The sequence below is a fragment of the Octopus sinensis genome, linkage group LG13, assembly GCF_006345805.1.
Source record: "Octopus sinensis linkage group LG13, ASM634580v1, whole genome shotgun sequence".
In the NCBI taxonomy this organism is placed as follows: Eukaryota; Metazoa; Mollusca; class Cephalopoda; order Octopoda; family Octopodidae; genus Octopus; species Octopus sinensis.
Window position 1 is genome coordinate 41,301,909 of NC_043009.1, and position 15,485 is coordinate 41,317,393.

Here is a 15,485-nt window from a genome sequence, read left to right on the forward strand (position 1 = left end):
CCATATATGTGTGTATATATATATATATATATATATCTTACATATAAAATTTGTTGAAACTGGGAAGCTTTCATAATGTATTTAGAGCCGAGAGAAAAGTGAAAATTATTTGTGAGAAAGAAAATAGCAAGAAAATTCAGTACAGAACATACATATATATATATACACGCATATACACACACTCACAATGAGGCACAATGTAAGAATAACAAGTATTTGAAAAAAAAGTTCAAGAATTGAGAATAAGAGAGGGTGAGAATATAACATTAAAAAGAACCAGTGTTATTAATATAAAGAAGAAACAAAAAGAGAAAGAAGGAAAAAAAGAACACAATACTATTCTTTATTTTCATGTTTTTATGACTATTCAAAGCCTGATGGTGATAGATCTTTTATGTAACTTTTTCCCCCCTTTTTCTTTGTATTTTTTTTTTTTGTTGTTTGTTATTTTCTTACTTGATGTTTTGAAATCAGAGAAATAAAAAATAAAAAAAAAACCACAGGAATTGGACAGATATGATAAATTCTAAGGTTCTTCTTCGATGTCTTCTTCATCATCATTTTCTTTATTTTCTCTCTTATTTGTTTTCATTTTTACTTATCTAATTCCTTTTTATTGTGTGTGTGTGTGTGTGTGTGTGTGTGTGTGTGTGTGTGTGTGTGCGGTTTTTTTTTTTTTTTTTCATTTTTAATTCAAAACAACAAGTTTGGTTCGAGGAGAGGACAGCAGGAACCTAGATTCAGGAACCTGCAAATGTCTTTCTAGGTTCTCCCATCAAAGTGTAATAAAGCAAATATGAAGAAAATAAAGAGTTTTTTAAAAAAAGACAAAGAAAACAATAGCTAACAAGAAACATTCATACATTTCTTTATTTCTCTTGCCAAGATTATTATTATTATTATATTATTATTATTATTTCTCTAAAGAAACAGCAAGTGTCAGGAAGACATAATATCTGAAATCTTGTATAGGAAACTGGCAAAAATAAAATTTCTGCTCAATATTCAAAAATATATTGCCATAAACTACACTGCAACCATTGTTTATATGCCCCTGGGTGAGGCACATGATCATTAGTTTCAGTCTGACTGGCTACCTATAGGTCACACTCATTCATATTTCTTTCTTCATTGAACAATAGTAAGAGAAGCATACAACAGAATACAAATACACAAATATCAAAATTTCACAAAATATATATTTTAAAAATCACCCTAAACATACACACACACACAACTGTACTGCCATATAAACAAGTGTTTCATTAATATACACTACCCCAGTATGGCCACAAATCAAAGACTCACACCAGTAAAGGTGTTAAAAAACATGCAAAATATAAACAGAAGCAAGATTGAAACAGGTGTAAAGTTAAATCCTCTCAGAACCATGTAATTATAAAATTACACTTCAGCTAAAACACATCTTTTGGTTTTGGAATACGCTTTTTCTTTCTATATATTTTAAGTAAGAATTTCTGACTCATTTGTAGATGTGTCATCATTACACATCCACATTACACCTTTTAGATCAGGGAACCAGCATACCAGCAAACCACAAAATTGCACCAGCCAGCGTCACCACTACCTCCAAGCCCATCATATGTATGTATGTATGTATGTATGTATGTATGTATGTATGTATGTATGTATGTATGTATGTGTGTATGTGTGTATGTATGTGTGTATGTATGTATGTATGTGTGTATGTGTGTATGTGTGTGTGTATGTACGTATGTATGTGTGTATGTATGTGTGTATGTATGTATGTGTGTATGTATGTATGTGTGTATGTATGTATGTGTGTATGTGTCTGTCTGTGCTTGTCCCACCACCACCATTTCTTGACAACCGATGCTGGTGTGTTTGTGTCCCTGTAATTTAGCTGTTCAGCAGAAGAGACTGATAGAAAAAGCACCAGGTTTAAAGGGAATAAGTCTAGGGGTCAATTTCTTCAACTAAAGGATGGTGCTCCAGCATGGCCACCGTCAAATGACTGAAACAAGTAAAGAATAAAGGAATACCAGAAAAACGTTCCGTACCACTAAACCATGAAGGTCCTTTGAATATGTACGATGTATTTTGAGATTAATTAGAAATTACGTTTACGTTTGTCTAACTGAAATATTTTGGTTGGATTATATAGTCATTGGTGTTACATAACTTTCTATATTTTGTAACTATTACAATAAACTTTTCTAAGCCTGGAATTTTTGTGGGGAGGGGGCCAGTTGATTAGATCGACTCCAGTACACAATTGGTACTTAATTTATCGACACCAAAGGACGAAAGGCAAAGTCGACCTCAGCAGAATTTGAACTCAGAAAGTAAAAACAGAGTCAAAATATACAACCATTTCTCAAGGCACCAGTACACTGTTTACAGATGCTTACATTTTTTATGTTTTCCGTGAATTTTTCACGGGTCCAGCTAGTAATTATGAATACTTTAATCCTTTAGTAATCAGATTACCCTATCAAATGTAATTTTTTTTTTTCCCCCTTTGCTTCAGTCATTCAAGTATTTTAAATCAAATATGTAGTCAAGCCTCATACTTATTCTGCTACTGTCTCTTCAAATTTTTAGTCAAGCCTCATATTTATTCTGCTAAGGTCTCTTGTTGAACTGCTAAGTTATGGGGAGGTAAACACACCAACACTGGCTGTCAAGTAGTGGTGAAGGGACAGACACAGAGACAAAGATATACCACATCCACTCTCAAGGTTTGGTCGGCCCAAGGCTATACTAGAAGACACTTGCCCAAGGTGCTACATAGTGGGACTGAACCCAGAACCGTGTGGTTGGGAAGCAAGCATCTTACAACATAGCTAGGCCTGCACCTATCTATTTACATCGCTTTGAAATTAATCATGTATTATCTCCAAGCTTCAAGATTTTAATGTTGTTATTGTTAATTTCTCGAATGACATTCCTGAGTAGGTGTGAGAGGCTGGATATAGCAAGCTTAAATGTTGAAGGGTTAAAAATGGGCAATGTTGTATCATAGAAAAAGAATGGAAATTTGAAATGGGTAGATATGAAAAGCATTAAATATAACATCAGATAGATATATTATTATTTTCTCAGATAAGAATGTTTGGGTATTTGCTTTGCAGTACTATGCTCATATACATGCATTGATTAGGTAGAAATCTGTTAACATTAACAGTCCGAATAACATAACACACTGAATGTCTATTTTGTTTGGAATATGAATCAGAAATATTTGAAATATGCTACATTTTTGGAGGTTTTGTTTTTGTTTTTTTTCTTCTTTCATTTTTTTTTTTTTTTTTTACAATTTTCAACTAACACATGGTTATACAAAAGGTTAGGATCACCTTTTGAAAAAAAAAAAAAAGAAAAAAATTCTCTCACATTTCATTTTTTTTCGGTTTGTTTTATTTTTTGGTGGCTTTCAATTTTTTTTTTTCTTTTTTTGCTATTTCATTAATCTTAACTTGAAACAATATTAGTATTCCTATCATACAACAAACTTCAAATGACAAATAACGGCCGTTACAAGATGAAGTGAGTGGGGGGGAGGAGAAAGCAAAAATATTAGAGATAAACATAATAACTGTTGCTTTGGGAATAAAGTATAAAGATATCTGTTAGAACCTTATTTATTTATTTATTTAATTTTTATTCATTTATATATTTTTTTATTTTACTTTTGAATTTTTTTTATATAATTTTTTTTTTTTCATATTTCATTGTGAGCTGGTTAATTCAGTGTGATGTAAAGAGGTGTTTGAACAAACACAGACAACAAACAAACACAAAGTCAGTGACAAAAGAAGTGTAAGCAACAGTAGAAAAATAATAAAAAAAAAAAAAGACCCAAAACTTTCTCCCAAAGGAAACCACCGGAAGCGGTAAGCTAGCAAGCTTCTTTCAGTGCATGCATTCTGTGGAAAGAATTAAAATTTTACAGCAATATTCTTGTAAACGCCAGTCAGTATTCGAGTTCAATGTAAGTATAGCAACCAATTTGCCTTCTAGGGTTGTAGACAAGGTCAGAAAACAGATTCTAGAATCCAACAGAGAAAGGGTGGAGGGATGGAAAAGTTTAAATGATGAACGAGAAAGAGAGAGAAGTGGGGGGTGGAATACATAACTGTCTCTCAAAATATAAAATAAAATTTTTACAAAAATGAACCATAATAAGGAAGAAAAAATGGCCTCAAAGCTCTTTCATAACTAACACTACCATTAAAGTGAATGAATATGGCAAGAAACATTGAAAGAAAACCAAGAAGAAAAAAAAGAAAAAGAAAAGGGAAACCAACAACGATCAACAAAACTAGATTAACTTCCTTCAACTTTCTTGCAACGATTACCATTTTAGCATTCACCAGAGAATAAAGCTAGTGTGTGAGCTATACAGCAAAAGTGAAGAACTGAGACAGATTCTAGACTTGCTGGTATGATACAAAGAAAATATTAGATTGGTTACTGCTAAGGTTGTAGAAAAATTTAGTTTAAAGTTGCATTTTAGAGAATTCGGCAAATATTTGTTTTCCAAGAATTTAGCTTATATTGTAGTAGAATGTAGTTTGGTGAGCTAAATTCAACCTATCATTTTGTAGATGAACAATCAAAAGCATGAGATAGGCATGATAAATTATCAAGCATCGTTACCATCATCATTAAACAACCATGTCCCACGCTGGCATGGGTTAAACATTTTGACATGATCTAATGTGCTCAAGGACTTCATCATGCACCAGTGTCTTCTTTGGTATAGTCTCTATAGCTTGGGTGCCGTTCCTAAAGCCAACAACTTAACAGCATGTCCTTGGAGCCTTTTCCATGTCACCAGCACCAAATCCACTCACAAAGTTTTGATCAGCTCAGGGCTATAGGAGAAGATATTTGCCCAAGGTGCAGCACAGTGAGACTAATACATATATACATACATATATATTCTCTATTTATATTCTTTGTCTAAATTAAATGTTTATTTCTTTTTTGAGTGATGCCAAATGTTTTGTTCTTACATTTTTTATTTTAATCTTTATCTGCCCACTCAAGGAGAAACCACTTCTAGCCACCTTCAATAGGGAGTCTCGACACCACATTTTTCAGTCGCAGCTCAAACCGGAGTTTTAGAGGCAAACCAAACTGAGCACTAATAGTACGTACCTATTACATAACGTACGTCAATGAAAACTCATACTTATGTACATATATACATAAATGCATACATTCATACATATTCTCGTAGAATCATGAAGGTGCATATGCCATTAATTTTTTAATGTTTCTAAATGTTGTAGTTCCTGTATTTACCTGATGAAAAGGATTTTTTTGTAATGATGAAATAACTCCATTAATCAAGTAAAAATTCGTTAGAAGCAGCTGTAGTGAATCGACACATTATCCATCAGTTGTTATCATTCATTTACATACATACATGAACAAGCACATACATACATACATACATATAGATCACTGCGTCACTGCATCTACCAGCTTACTGGTTGCTGTTATTCACTGCTTGTTACAATGCACTTCCTCACATTATTTTAGCTTTCAAGTGATGCCACCCTACTGTCAAGGTGGGCAGGCCAACATACCCCATGAACTGAACGCCAGTCAATCACTGGCGCATTTATATCTGAGTGAACTGGAGCAATGTGAAATGAAGAGTCTTGCTCAAGAACGCAATGTACTGCCAGTCTGGGAATCGAAACCACAATCTTGCAATTGTAAGAGCAACACCCTAACCACTAGGCCACAGGCACACACACATGTACAACAGGCTTTTTTCTGTCTCCCACATCCAAATCTAATCACAAGGTTTCCGTATGAATATTTCAAACAATAAAACACCAAAAAAGCTGTGATTCCTATTTTAGAGAATAAAATTTAATGAACTTTAAATCTTCAATATTTTCTGAACTACCCATGCTTGAGTAATATTAGATCTATTCTACAGTAAATACATGTTTCTTTTTCTTTTCAACAGAAATAATAATAATAATAATAATAATAATAATAATAATAATAATAAAAATAAATAATAATAAACTCAAGGCATGAGTTAGCAACAAAGTTTTTAGAGAACTAAAAACACAGATGACTAAGCTAGCTTCTGCAAAAGCCAGAGCAGTTTAAATGCCAACTCTTTAGGCAAGTAACAACAAACCTTTTTGCATTTTTATTTTAAAATGCAAAACAACTGTCACTATTAAGCGAAGCAAAAATGAAATATAAAAAATAAACGCAAAACAAAAACATCATAAAATAAAACTCTTGGATTTTCACTTTTAAACTTCAGGATATTTTTATAAAACTTTATAAAACTATTTTATCTTGGATTTGAAAAAGTAAATGCACTATAGCATCCAACAAGGCTTATAATATATGTGGGGGCGGGGGAGTAAATCATCATCGTGTGGTTAAGAAGCTTGCTCTGCCACCCTGTGATTTCTGGTTCAATCCCATCCCACAATGTGGCTTCATAGACAAGTGTCTTCTACTTACAGCCCTGTATAAACCAATGCCTTGTGAGTGAAATGTAAGGCAGCATGTTAAGGCTTGCCTCTTTGTGTTTAGATGTACACTAATTTTTACATGTGTGTGTGTGGGTATCTGTGTATGCCTCTTCTCACACTGTTTTTGTATCATTGGCTGGGAGAAGGGTCACTACTATCTCTTGCAGTTGATCATCCATCATTGATGATGGTCAAGAAGGTCGAAATTATGAGATCTGGTGATCTCAGTGCTGGAGATGGTAAATGTTTATCTCCCCACTAGGAATATAAGCAAGCGTGTTTTTTGTACCAAAAGCCAATACGAAAGTTTCTATCACAGTATAGTTTGTTCTAATAGAACATCTGTGTTCAAGTAGTGATAAATATTGCCTTTGTCGCAAATATTCTTCCATTCTATTATTTTTACCTGTTTCAGTCATTTGACTACAGCCATGCTGGAGCACCACCTTGAAGGGTTTTTGTTTGACAAATCGACTCCAGGACTTTTTGTTTTAAAGCCTAGAGCTTATTTTATTGTCCACTTTTGCTGAACCACTAAGTTACGAGGACAAACACACCAACACCAACTGTCAAAGACACACACAGATATATATATATATATATATATATATATATATGACGTATGAACTGTATATATATGGTGTATGAACTAGTCTACTCATCATCATCTACCAATGGGTGCGACTCCCTGATCTCGCCCTGCTGCCTTGTGGATAGACTTTTTAGTCAAAGGCTCCGGGTGGGGGTCTCCTAAGCTAACCCTCTACTGCGGCCTAGGCAACCGGGTAGTATACACCTACTGAAAACCATGGATCCTTTTCCCTCTTTTGCCATGGGCAGGAGGAGCTCGTCAGCCATGGCCGGCAACCCTCCTAGGAGAGGGTAACTCCGACTTCAAACCTACAGCCCGAGGATCTCGCCGTCACCGTCCCAGCTCGCTAGGCCATGGCAGATGAACCTCGTGCTTAAAGGGTGGGGCCAGTTTCCATGCACCGCACTTCACCTTAAAACTCCTTAGCGCAGGCCAAAAGACATGTTCCTCAACAAATAGATGCCCCAAAAGAACATCTTTACTACAGCTTACATCATCATCATCATCATCATCATCGTTTAACGTCCGCTTTCCATGCTAGCATGGGTTGGACGGTTCAACTGGGGTCTGGCAAGCCCGAAGGCTGCACCAGGCCAGTCAGATCTGGCAGTGTTTCTACAGCTGGATGCCCTTCCTAACGCCAACCACTCCGAGAGTGTAGTCGGTGATTTTATGTGCCACCGATACAGGTGCCAGACGAGGCTGGCAGACGGCCACGCTCGGATGGTGTTTTTTATGTGCCACCGACACAGGTGCCAGATATATATATATATATATATATATATACAATGGGCTTCTTTCAGTTTCCAAATTCAGTCTACCAAATCCACTCACAAGGCTTTGGTCAGCCCAAAGCTATTATACAAAACACTTTCCCAAGGTGGCACACAGTGGGACTGAACCTGAAATAATGTGGTAGGGAAACAAGCTTCTTACCACTCAGCCATGCCTTTTTTGTCTAAATGAATGGATATGAAATAAAGTGATACAAAAGTTAGAAAGTATAAAATGGCACTTACCGTAAAGCTGGAAGAATATCTTGGCAACCATGACTGACCAGTAAGACGTAACAAATAAAGAGAGCTCTGAGGAGAGAAAAAAATGCAAAGACTTACATATGGAGAAAATTTACACTCATGGATTATTTTTCAAAATGATCAAAACACAGTGAGATTAATGAATGAAAACGGGTTAAGATTAGCATAACACACAGCATATTGTGACTGGGTTTGGGTGGTGGAAGCTGAAGCATATTCATCATATATCATCATCATTTTAATGTATGCTTGTCCATGCTCATATGGATCGGATGAAATTTTGTTGAGACAGATTTTCTATGACTGGATGCTGTTCCTGTCACCAACTATCACTTGTTTCCAGGTAAGCTAATATTTCCCTGTAATCAGGCATGCTTTTCACAGATTGGACACAAAGTATCTGCTTAAATGATGATGATATTTGTTTACACAAAGTCATGACAAAGAGACTATGACATACACACATTACGATGGGCTTCTTTCAGTTTCTGTCTACCGAATGCATTGACAAGGTTTTGGTCAGGTGAGGTTTGACAACAGGAAGGGTATCTGGTCATAGACAATCAGCCTCAACAAATTCCATTTGACTCATGCAAGCATGGAAAAGTGACATTAAAACAATGATGATGATAATGATGATGATCAGCATCATCATGACTGTGTTATAACAAATATGTTAGGGAGGTGGGTGGTATATAAAAGGGTAAAGACCCCTTCCAGCCATGAATGACCATGGGATTGCACCTAGAAACTTACCCTCTGAGGCACAAGTCTGGGCAAGGTTGTTTACAGAAGACAAGCAGTCGCTCATGGATACAAACCTCCACTATCCACGCCATTGATGTTATCCAAGGGAGAGGCAAAGGCCAATACAGCTTGGCACCAGTGGCATCGCAACTCATTTCTACAGCTGAGTGAACTGGAGCAACGTGAAATAAAGTGTCTTGCTCAAGGACACAACACTACTCAGTCCAGGAATTGAACTCACTACCTCATGATTGTGAGCCTGGTATTGAAACCACTGAGCCATTCGCCTTCACGGGTGGTGTATATCAGAAAGGTATTTCTTAGTTATTTCTCTCATTTTAAAAAATATACACTTGCCACAGAAGACGAAAAAACAAAGAAAACAAGAATGGAGGAGGCAGAGGGGATGGAGAAATCAATATGGAAATATGATGCCATAACTTATGGCATCATACCAGACATGTGTTGTAATGGAGATAAAAGAGTGAACTTTTCTTTCAAAAACTCTGAGGACACAGAGGGTTTGGTTAGCACTATCTTAACATCTAGCAGTTTTATATTCTTTCAGCTGTTTCCGTACAGTAATTCTTCAAACACCTCCCTGTTGTAACTGTGTCTTTTCAGAAACTCTTGTTAGTTTCAGTTATAGTTTTATATTCTCTTCATATTGGAAATCCTCTCTTGTGAATGTCTGTGGCGAAGATTTTGTGAGTATTTTGAGGGAGAAGTGGGGGTGGGTTATTTTAGCTATTTTGTTAGTTATTTCTTATATTATATATATATATATTTTTTGGTGTGGGGGTGGTTCTTTTTTAAATCTTCTCTGTGTAACCAAAAGTCTCATGAAAGATCTTCCAAATCTTTAATCTACAAGTTAAAACAGGCAGAGCAATGGAAGCTGATATAAATGTAAAGTGGAGGGGAGGGACGCACACACACAAAAAAACAAGGTGGCAGACAGACATAGACTACAAAAAAAAGAAAAAAAGAAAATAATAAAAACTCCCAAAGAAGAAAAAAAATTTATATTCCATTAAAAAAATGAATAAGTAAATAAAGATTTGCTGAAGATTTTAGCAGGGGTTTCTTTTCACTTTTTTTTTTTTTCTGTTGTGGAAGTTGCTGTGATTATATTTTTTTTGCTGTATACTAATCTTATTGCTATTGATGTTGTTGTTGCTTGTAAACTGAGCAGATTTGCAACATGTGAGGTTTAGTGATCAAATATAAGAGTGGGGAAGGTGTGGCCACCACACCTGGTAGGAATGGTTTGTCTTCAGATAAACCTTATATATATATATTCTGTCATCTTGAGAACAGTTAAATAGGCGTTATATTTCATTTTTTGTTGCTTCTTTTTTATCTTGATATTATAAGAATTTATGGGTGATGAGGGTGATTACTGTGATAGCAATGATGACAGCGATGACAACAATTGCAACAATGGCGATAATGATGATAAATTAAACTATGGCAAGCTGGCAGAACCGTTAGCACACCAGGTGACATGCTTAGCAGCATTTCATGTCTTTGCATTCTAAGTTCAAATTTTGCTGGGGTCAACTCTGCCTATCACCCTTTCAAAGTCTAGCAGTGGTGAGGGACAAATACAAGCATAAAGACATACACACACACACATACTGTATATATCTTATATATATGTATGTATATGATAGATTCCTTTTAGTTTCTCTTTACTGGGGCTTAGGTAGAAGATACTTGCCCAAGGTGTCATGCAGTGGAACTGAACCCAGAATAAAACATGCCCATGCCTAGGTCTGACCCTGAAACCATGGAACTGAGAAGCAAATTTACTATCCACACAGTTACACCTGAGCCAATACATAAGATAATTATTAAACTAGTTCAAAGCTTAATCCAACTCTCAAAATACACACACACACACACACACACACACACACTGATACAAAACAAAAGAAGAGAGAAAATGGGGAAAGACAATATTTTCTGAGAGATTCAAAATGAAAAACACAAACATAAGACAAAATGAAATATAGTCCTCCAAATGTTGTCATAACATTACACTCCTTGCAGACAACATTACACTCCTTGCAGACAACGCCCAGGTATAAAATATAACAAAATATATTAAAAAAATATATATAAACCCCACACCTTCAATCTCTGTATCCCTCTCTCTTTCTCCTTGTCTTTCTCTCTTTCAACATTTCGTAAAACGAGCCAGTAACAATAGTGTCAATTGTTGTATGCTTAACTTGAATTTTTCCCCATTGCCAGATCTATAGTTTGCTGTCTTCTTAAACCAGTTTTTTTTTTTTAATGAATTTTTATGTAAGAGTAAGAAAAATATACATTGAAAAGAAATTTTAAAATTGAGGCAAAAATACTATAATTAAATGTATATTTTAAAAATAAAATATCTAAGACATCTGCTTTCTTCCTTTATTTTTTTTTTCTTTCATTCTTTACTGAACAATAAAAACTAAGTAAAGGGGAAGGATTTCTTTAAAAAAAAATAAAGGATTTCGGAATTTTGCTTGGGAAACATATTTCTTGCAAAAGGGAATTTAAAATTCTACAATGGCTAGAGAAATTTTTAAAAAATAGGCAAAAAAACCCCCATTAAAATGGAAAACCAAACACATAAAAGTAAAAAAGAAACAATATGTGTATGTATATAAACATATACACATACATGATATATATATATATATATATATATATATACACACATACATACATACATACATACATGTGAAATATAGAGGATAACTGAGTATTTAGGAATTTCTTTTGAACAGGAAGCATTGAGAACATATAAGGATTATTCTGTCAACCTCAAGACATTTCTATTGAAACCATTTCCAACATCATCAAAATGAACTTCAGTCAAACAGGAATTGCAGGAGACTTTCTCTGTTGGGAGTTACAGAATTTCGAAAATCAGAAAAGACTCTGTTTTATTCATTCATTTATTTATCTATTTATTAACTTTTAGTTTTTCTTTCACGAAAATTTTTAACAAGAGGCATTATTACATCGACTTTTGAAATAGGTAAGCAATTCTAAGAGGCTGCCGCTCACAACAAAATGTACCCAGCACTACAAGAAACTGACATATGAATGAAGCTGTGGCAGAAGAAAGGGCCACCACACTTAGCCTTCACGCTATTTAATTGCCGATAAATTGTACAAAAGAATAAACTTTGCATAAAGTGAATATCTAGCGAGTAAGTATATTGTATGTCTGTCTATGCAAATGTATACATACATGCATAAATACATATATACATATATATATATAAATACATATATACACACAAATATGCATATATATATATGTATGTATGTTCATATATATAAATGGTGACATTTTTAGAGAATATAATACATTCATATATACTTACACACACACACACACATACATATATATATATATATTCTTTAAAATGTCACCATTTTTGAAGTCATTGATGATGTTCTTTGCACTGATTCAGAGATTTTTCTATTCAAAGAGGAAATCAAAACCGAAATCTGACCCTGTGTACAATTCAATACCTTAACACAATTTGAAATGTATTCTCAGAATTTTTACATTGAAAAACTTTGGTAATATTCGTATTTATTTTATCCAACGGAAAATATTTAAATTAATTTACTCGCTAATTGTTGTACTCTAGTACAATCAATTTAATACTATAAGCTCAACGAGGCAATAATGACATAGAACAAACTTTCCCGTTTCTTAGTAAGCCACAATAGAACTAATTCTGTAATTGTGTAGTTCGTTAATATAAAATTAACATGCTAATTGTATCACTCGATAAAGTCATTAGCGAATTTGTATTAACAAAACAATTGGCAAATGTATATGAATGTAAAAATCACTTCTCTAATTAGATTCATTAGATTATGGACTAAGTTTACAATTGTAATATATCTGTGTGTACATACACCACACACACATATGCATGTGTATATATAGATATACATATATACGTCTAGATATAAGCATTTCTATGTTTGTATATGTGTATATATATATATATATATACATCTAGATATAAGCATTTGTATGTTTGTGTATATATATATATATATATACACACACACACATATATACATCTAGATATAAGTATTCGTATGTTTGTGTGTATATATATATGTATATACATCTAGATATAAGCATTTGTATGTTTGTGCGTGTGTGTATATATATATATATATATATATGTATATAGACACAGATGCACACACAAAGAGCATTAATGTTGTAGCTGTGATCATGATACAAAGGTGGCCAATTTAATTACACAAAGTGAAATGAAACTGATTTAGTGAAGAATTTGTATCAGTAAAATAGCAGGTAATAAGAAAATCTGTTGTTTAAATACTAATCTTAAAATCACTATCATCATCATCATCACTACCATTATCATTCCCAATGCCACCACAAACCATTCAACCACCGCCTCACTATAACTACCACTCCACCACTGTTATCATCATCATCATCATCATCATTACCAACACCACAACCACCAGTATGGCTGGCAGCAGCACCACCATCACAATTGCCATCAAAACTGCTACCAACACCATCACCACAATTACAACGGCCACCAACAACAAGATTACTACCCCCATCACCATCATAATTGATATGTAACTATCATAATGCCAGAAGTTCTCTTTCTGAAATGTTTATAAAATTCTGAATTCAATAAAGATTTCCTTGTTAATCTATCAATAGATTAAGATTTTGCATATTTCTTTTCCTACAATTAGAACAGAGAAGGTGAATGGCCTAGTAGTTAAGCAGTTGCACTCACAATCGCTAGACCATAGGTTCAATTTCCAGGCCAGGTAGCGCTTTGTATTCTTAAGCAAAACACTTCATATCACACTGCTCCATTCTCTCTTTAGATCATGGGGAGAATGTCGGGCTGCTCACCTAGCCAGCAGGGTGGCATCAATTGAAGGCTAAAATGGTACAAAGTGGATTGTGACTAGCAATGTATAGCAACATCTGATAGTCTGGTCAGCCACATGACAATATATTCACTGTGGAAACAATATAGAACTAACCCTTTACTTTTTAATTTATTTTTAATTCTCTCACTCTCATCAGATCTTTCCATGTTTGCCAATCAGGATAATGAGATAAACACCTCATCCTTACACTTTCATTATACTCCTCCTACTGCCACTCACTTCCTACTTGTTGTTTGACAACCTGCTATTCTCACCTTTTCTTACCATGCCAACAAATAAATACAATTTGTTAATTACTTTATGTCAACGTTCTTATCAAAGATTAAGAAACAGAATTTTAATTACGATTTTAATTGTAAAAAGCACTGAAGCTAGTTCCTCATAAAAAGCACACAGTACACTGTACAGTGGTTGGCAAAAGAAAGGGCATCAAGTCATACAAACCATGCCAGATCAGATAATGCAGCCTGGTGTGGCTACCAGCCTTACCAGCTTCTGTCAAACTGTCCAACCTATGCTAGCATAGAAAGCGGACGTAAAATGACAATGATGTTGATGATTCTATAAACTTTCTATCTAGATTGAAATTAAGAAAAACATGAAGGCATTTTGAGTTTTTTTTATAAAATCCCTACAAGATTTGTAACTCTCTGTTTTATACACATATACAGGGTGCAATGGGTAAATTGTTGTCATTTTATATTTTTAATTTTGTGCATACATTGTTTGTTTTTGATTTTGTCAACTACACAGTATAGTAGGGTCAGTTGGGCAATGTCTGTGAGAAAAACAGCACCATGATGCAATTCACTGCCAGAAAATTGGAATTGACATGCTGTACTGCTTGGCATTCACGCCGGAAGTTCCAATATGAATATTTCAGAGTGTTTGTGTGTCAATCTGAGGACATGTACCAAAAGTGATAAAAATCAAACATCTAGTTAACATTATGGTGTTTGGAGTGATCACTAGCAATGGCGACATTATGTCACCATTCATCTTCCTACACAGCCTTAGGCTCAACACAGTAGCCTACATCAAGCGCCTGGAGGAGGTAGGGCTGCCCTCGGTCAAGACGGTGGTGGGTGGAAGACCCTATGTCTGGCAACAGGACTCTGCACAATGCTACACAAATAGGAGAACCTAGTCATGGCTGTCAGCCAATTTCTACAACCACATCCACCCCCTAACATCAGGCCATGTAACTCCTCAGACTGCAACCCCTTGATTAATATATGTGGCGCACAGTTGAGCGAGAGACCGACAAAACTCCATGTAACACCAAAGATGAACTGGAGGCAGGGATTATGACAACATTCACCAACTTAAACAAGGAGACTGTCCAGTTCGACTAAAGGCAGTGCTCCAGCATGGCAGCCTTCAAATGACTGAAACAAGTAAAAGAGTGAAAGAATAACACACATATATAAACATAATAGATGCACACACACACACACAAATATACATATGCAACAATACATAAACGCACACACAAACATACACAGACGCACACACAGTCTATTGACTGGAGATTACAACCCTAGATAACCTAATCAAGATGTTGAAGGAGTAATTATCAAGTATCATTGACACAGGAGTGTCAATGATACTTGTTTAATCACAACAAAC

General features: G+C 34.8%; 1 protein-coding gene across 1 annotated transcript in view; it reads right to left on the reverse strand.

Moving 5' to 3' along the window:
- LOC115218526 (branched-chain-amino-acid aminotransferase, cytosolic) overlaps positions 1–15,485 on the reverse strand; it is a 478,054-nt gene that overhangs the window by 435,428 nt on the left and 27,141 nt on the right. Inside the window, exon 2 of the mRNA XM_029788393.2 lies at positions 8,115–8,180. Coding sequence (XP_029644253.1) covers positions 8,115–8,180 — 66 coding nt within the window. The remainder of the gene's footprint in view (positions 1–8,114; positions 8,181–15,485) is intronic.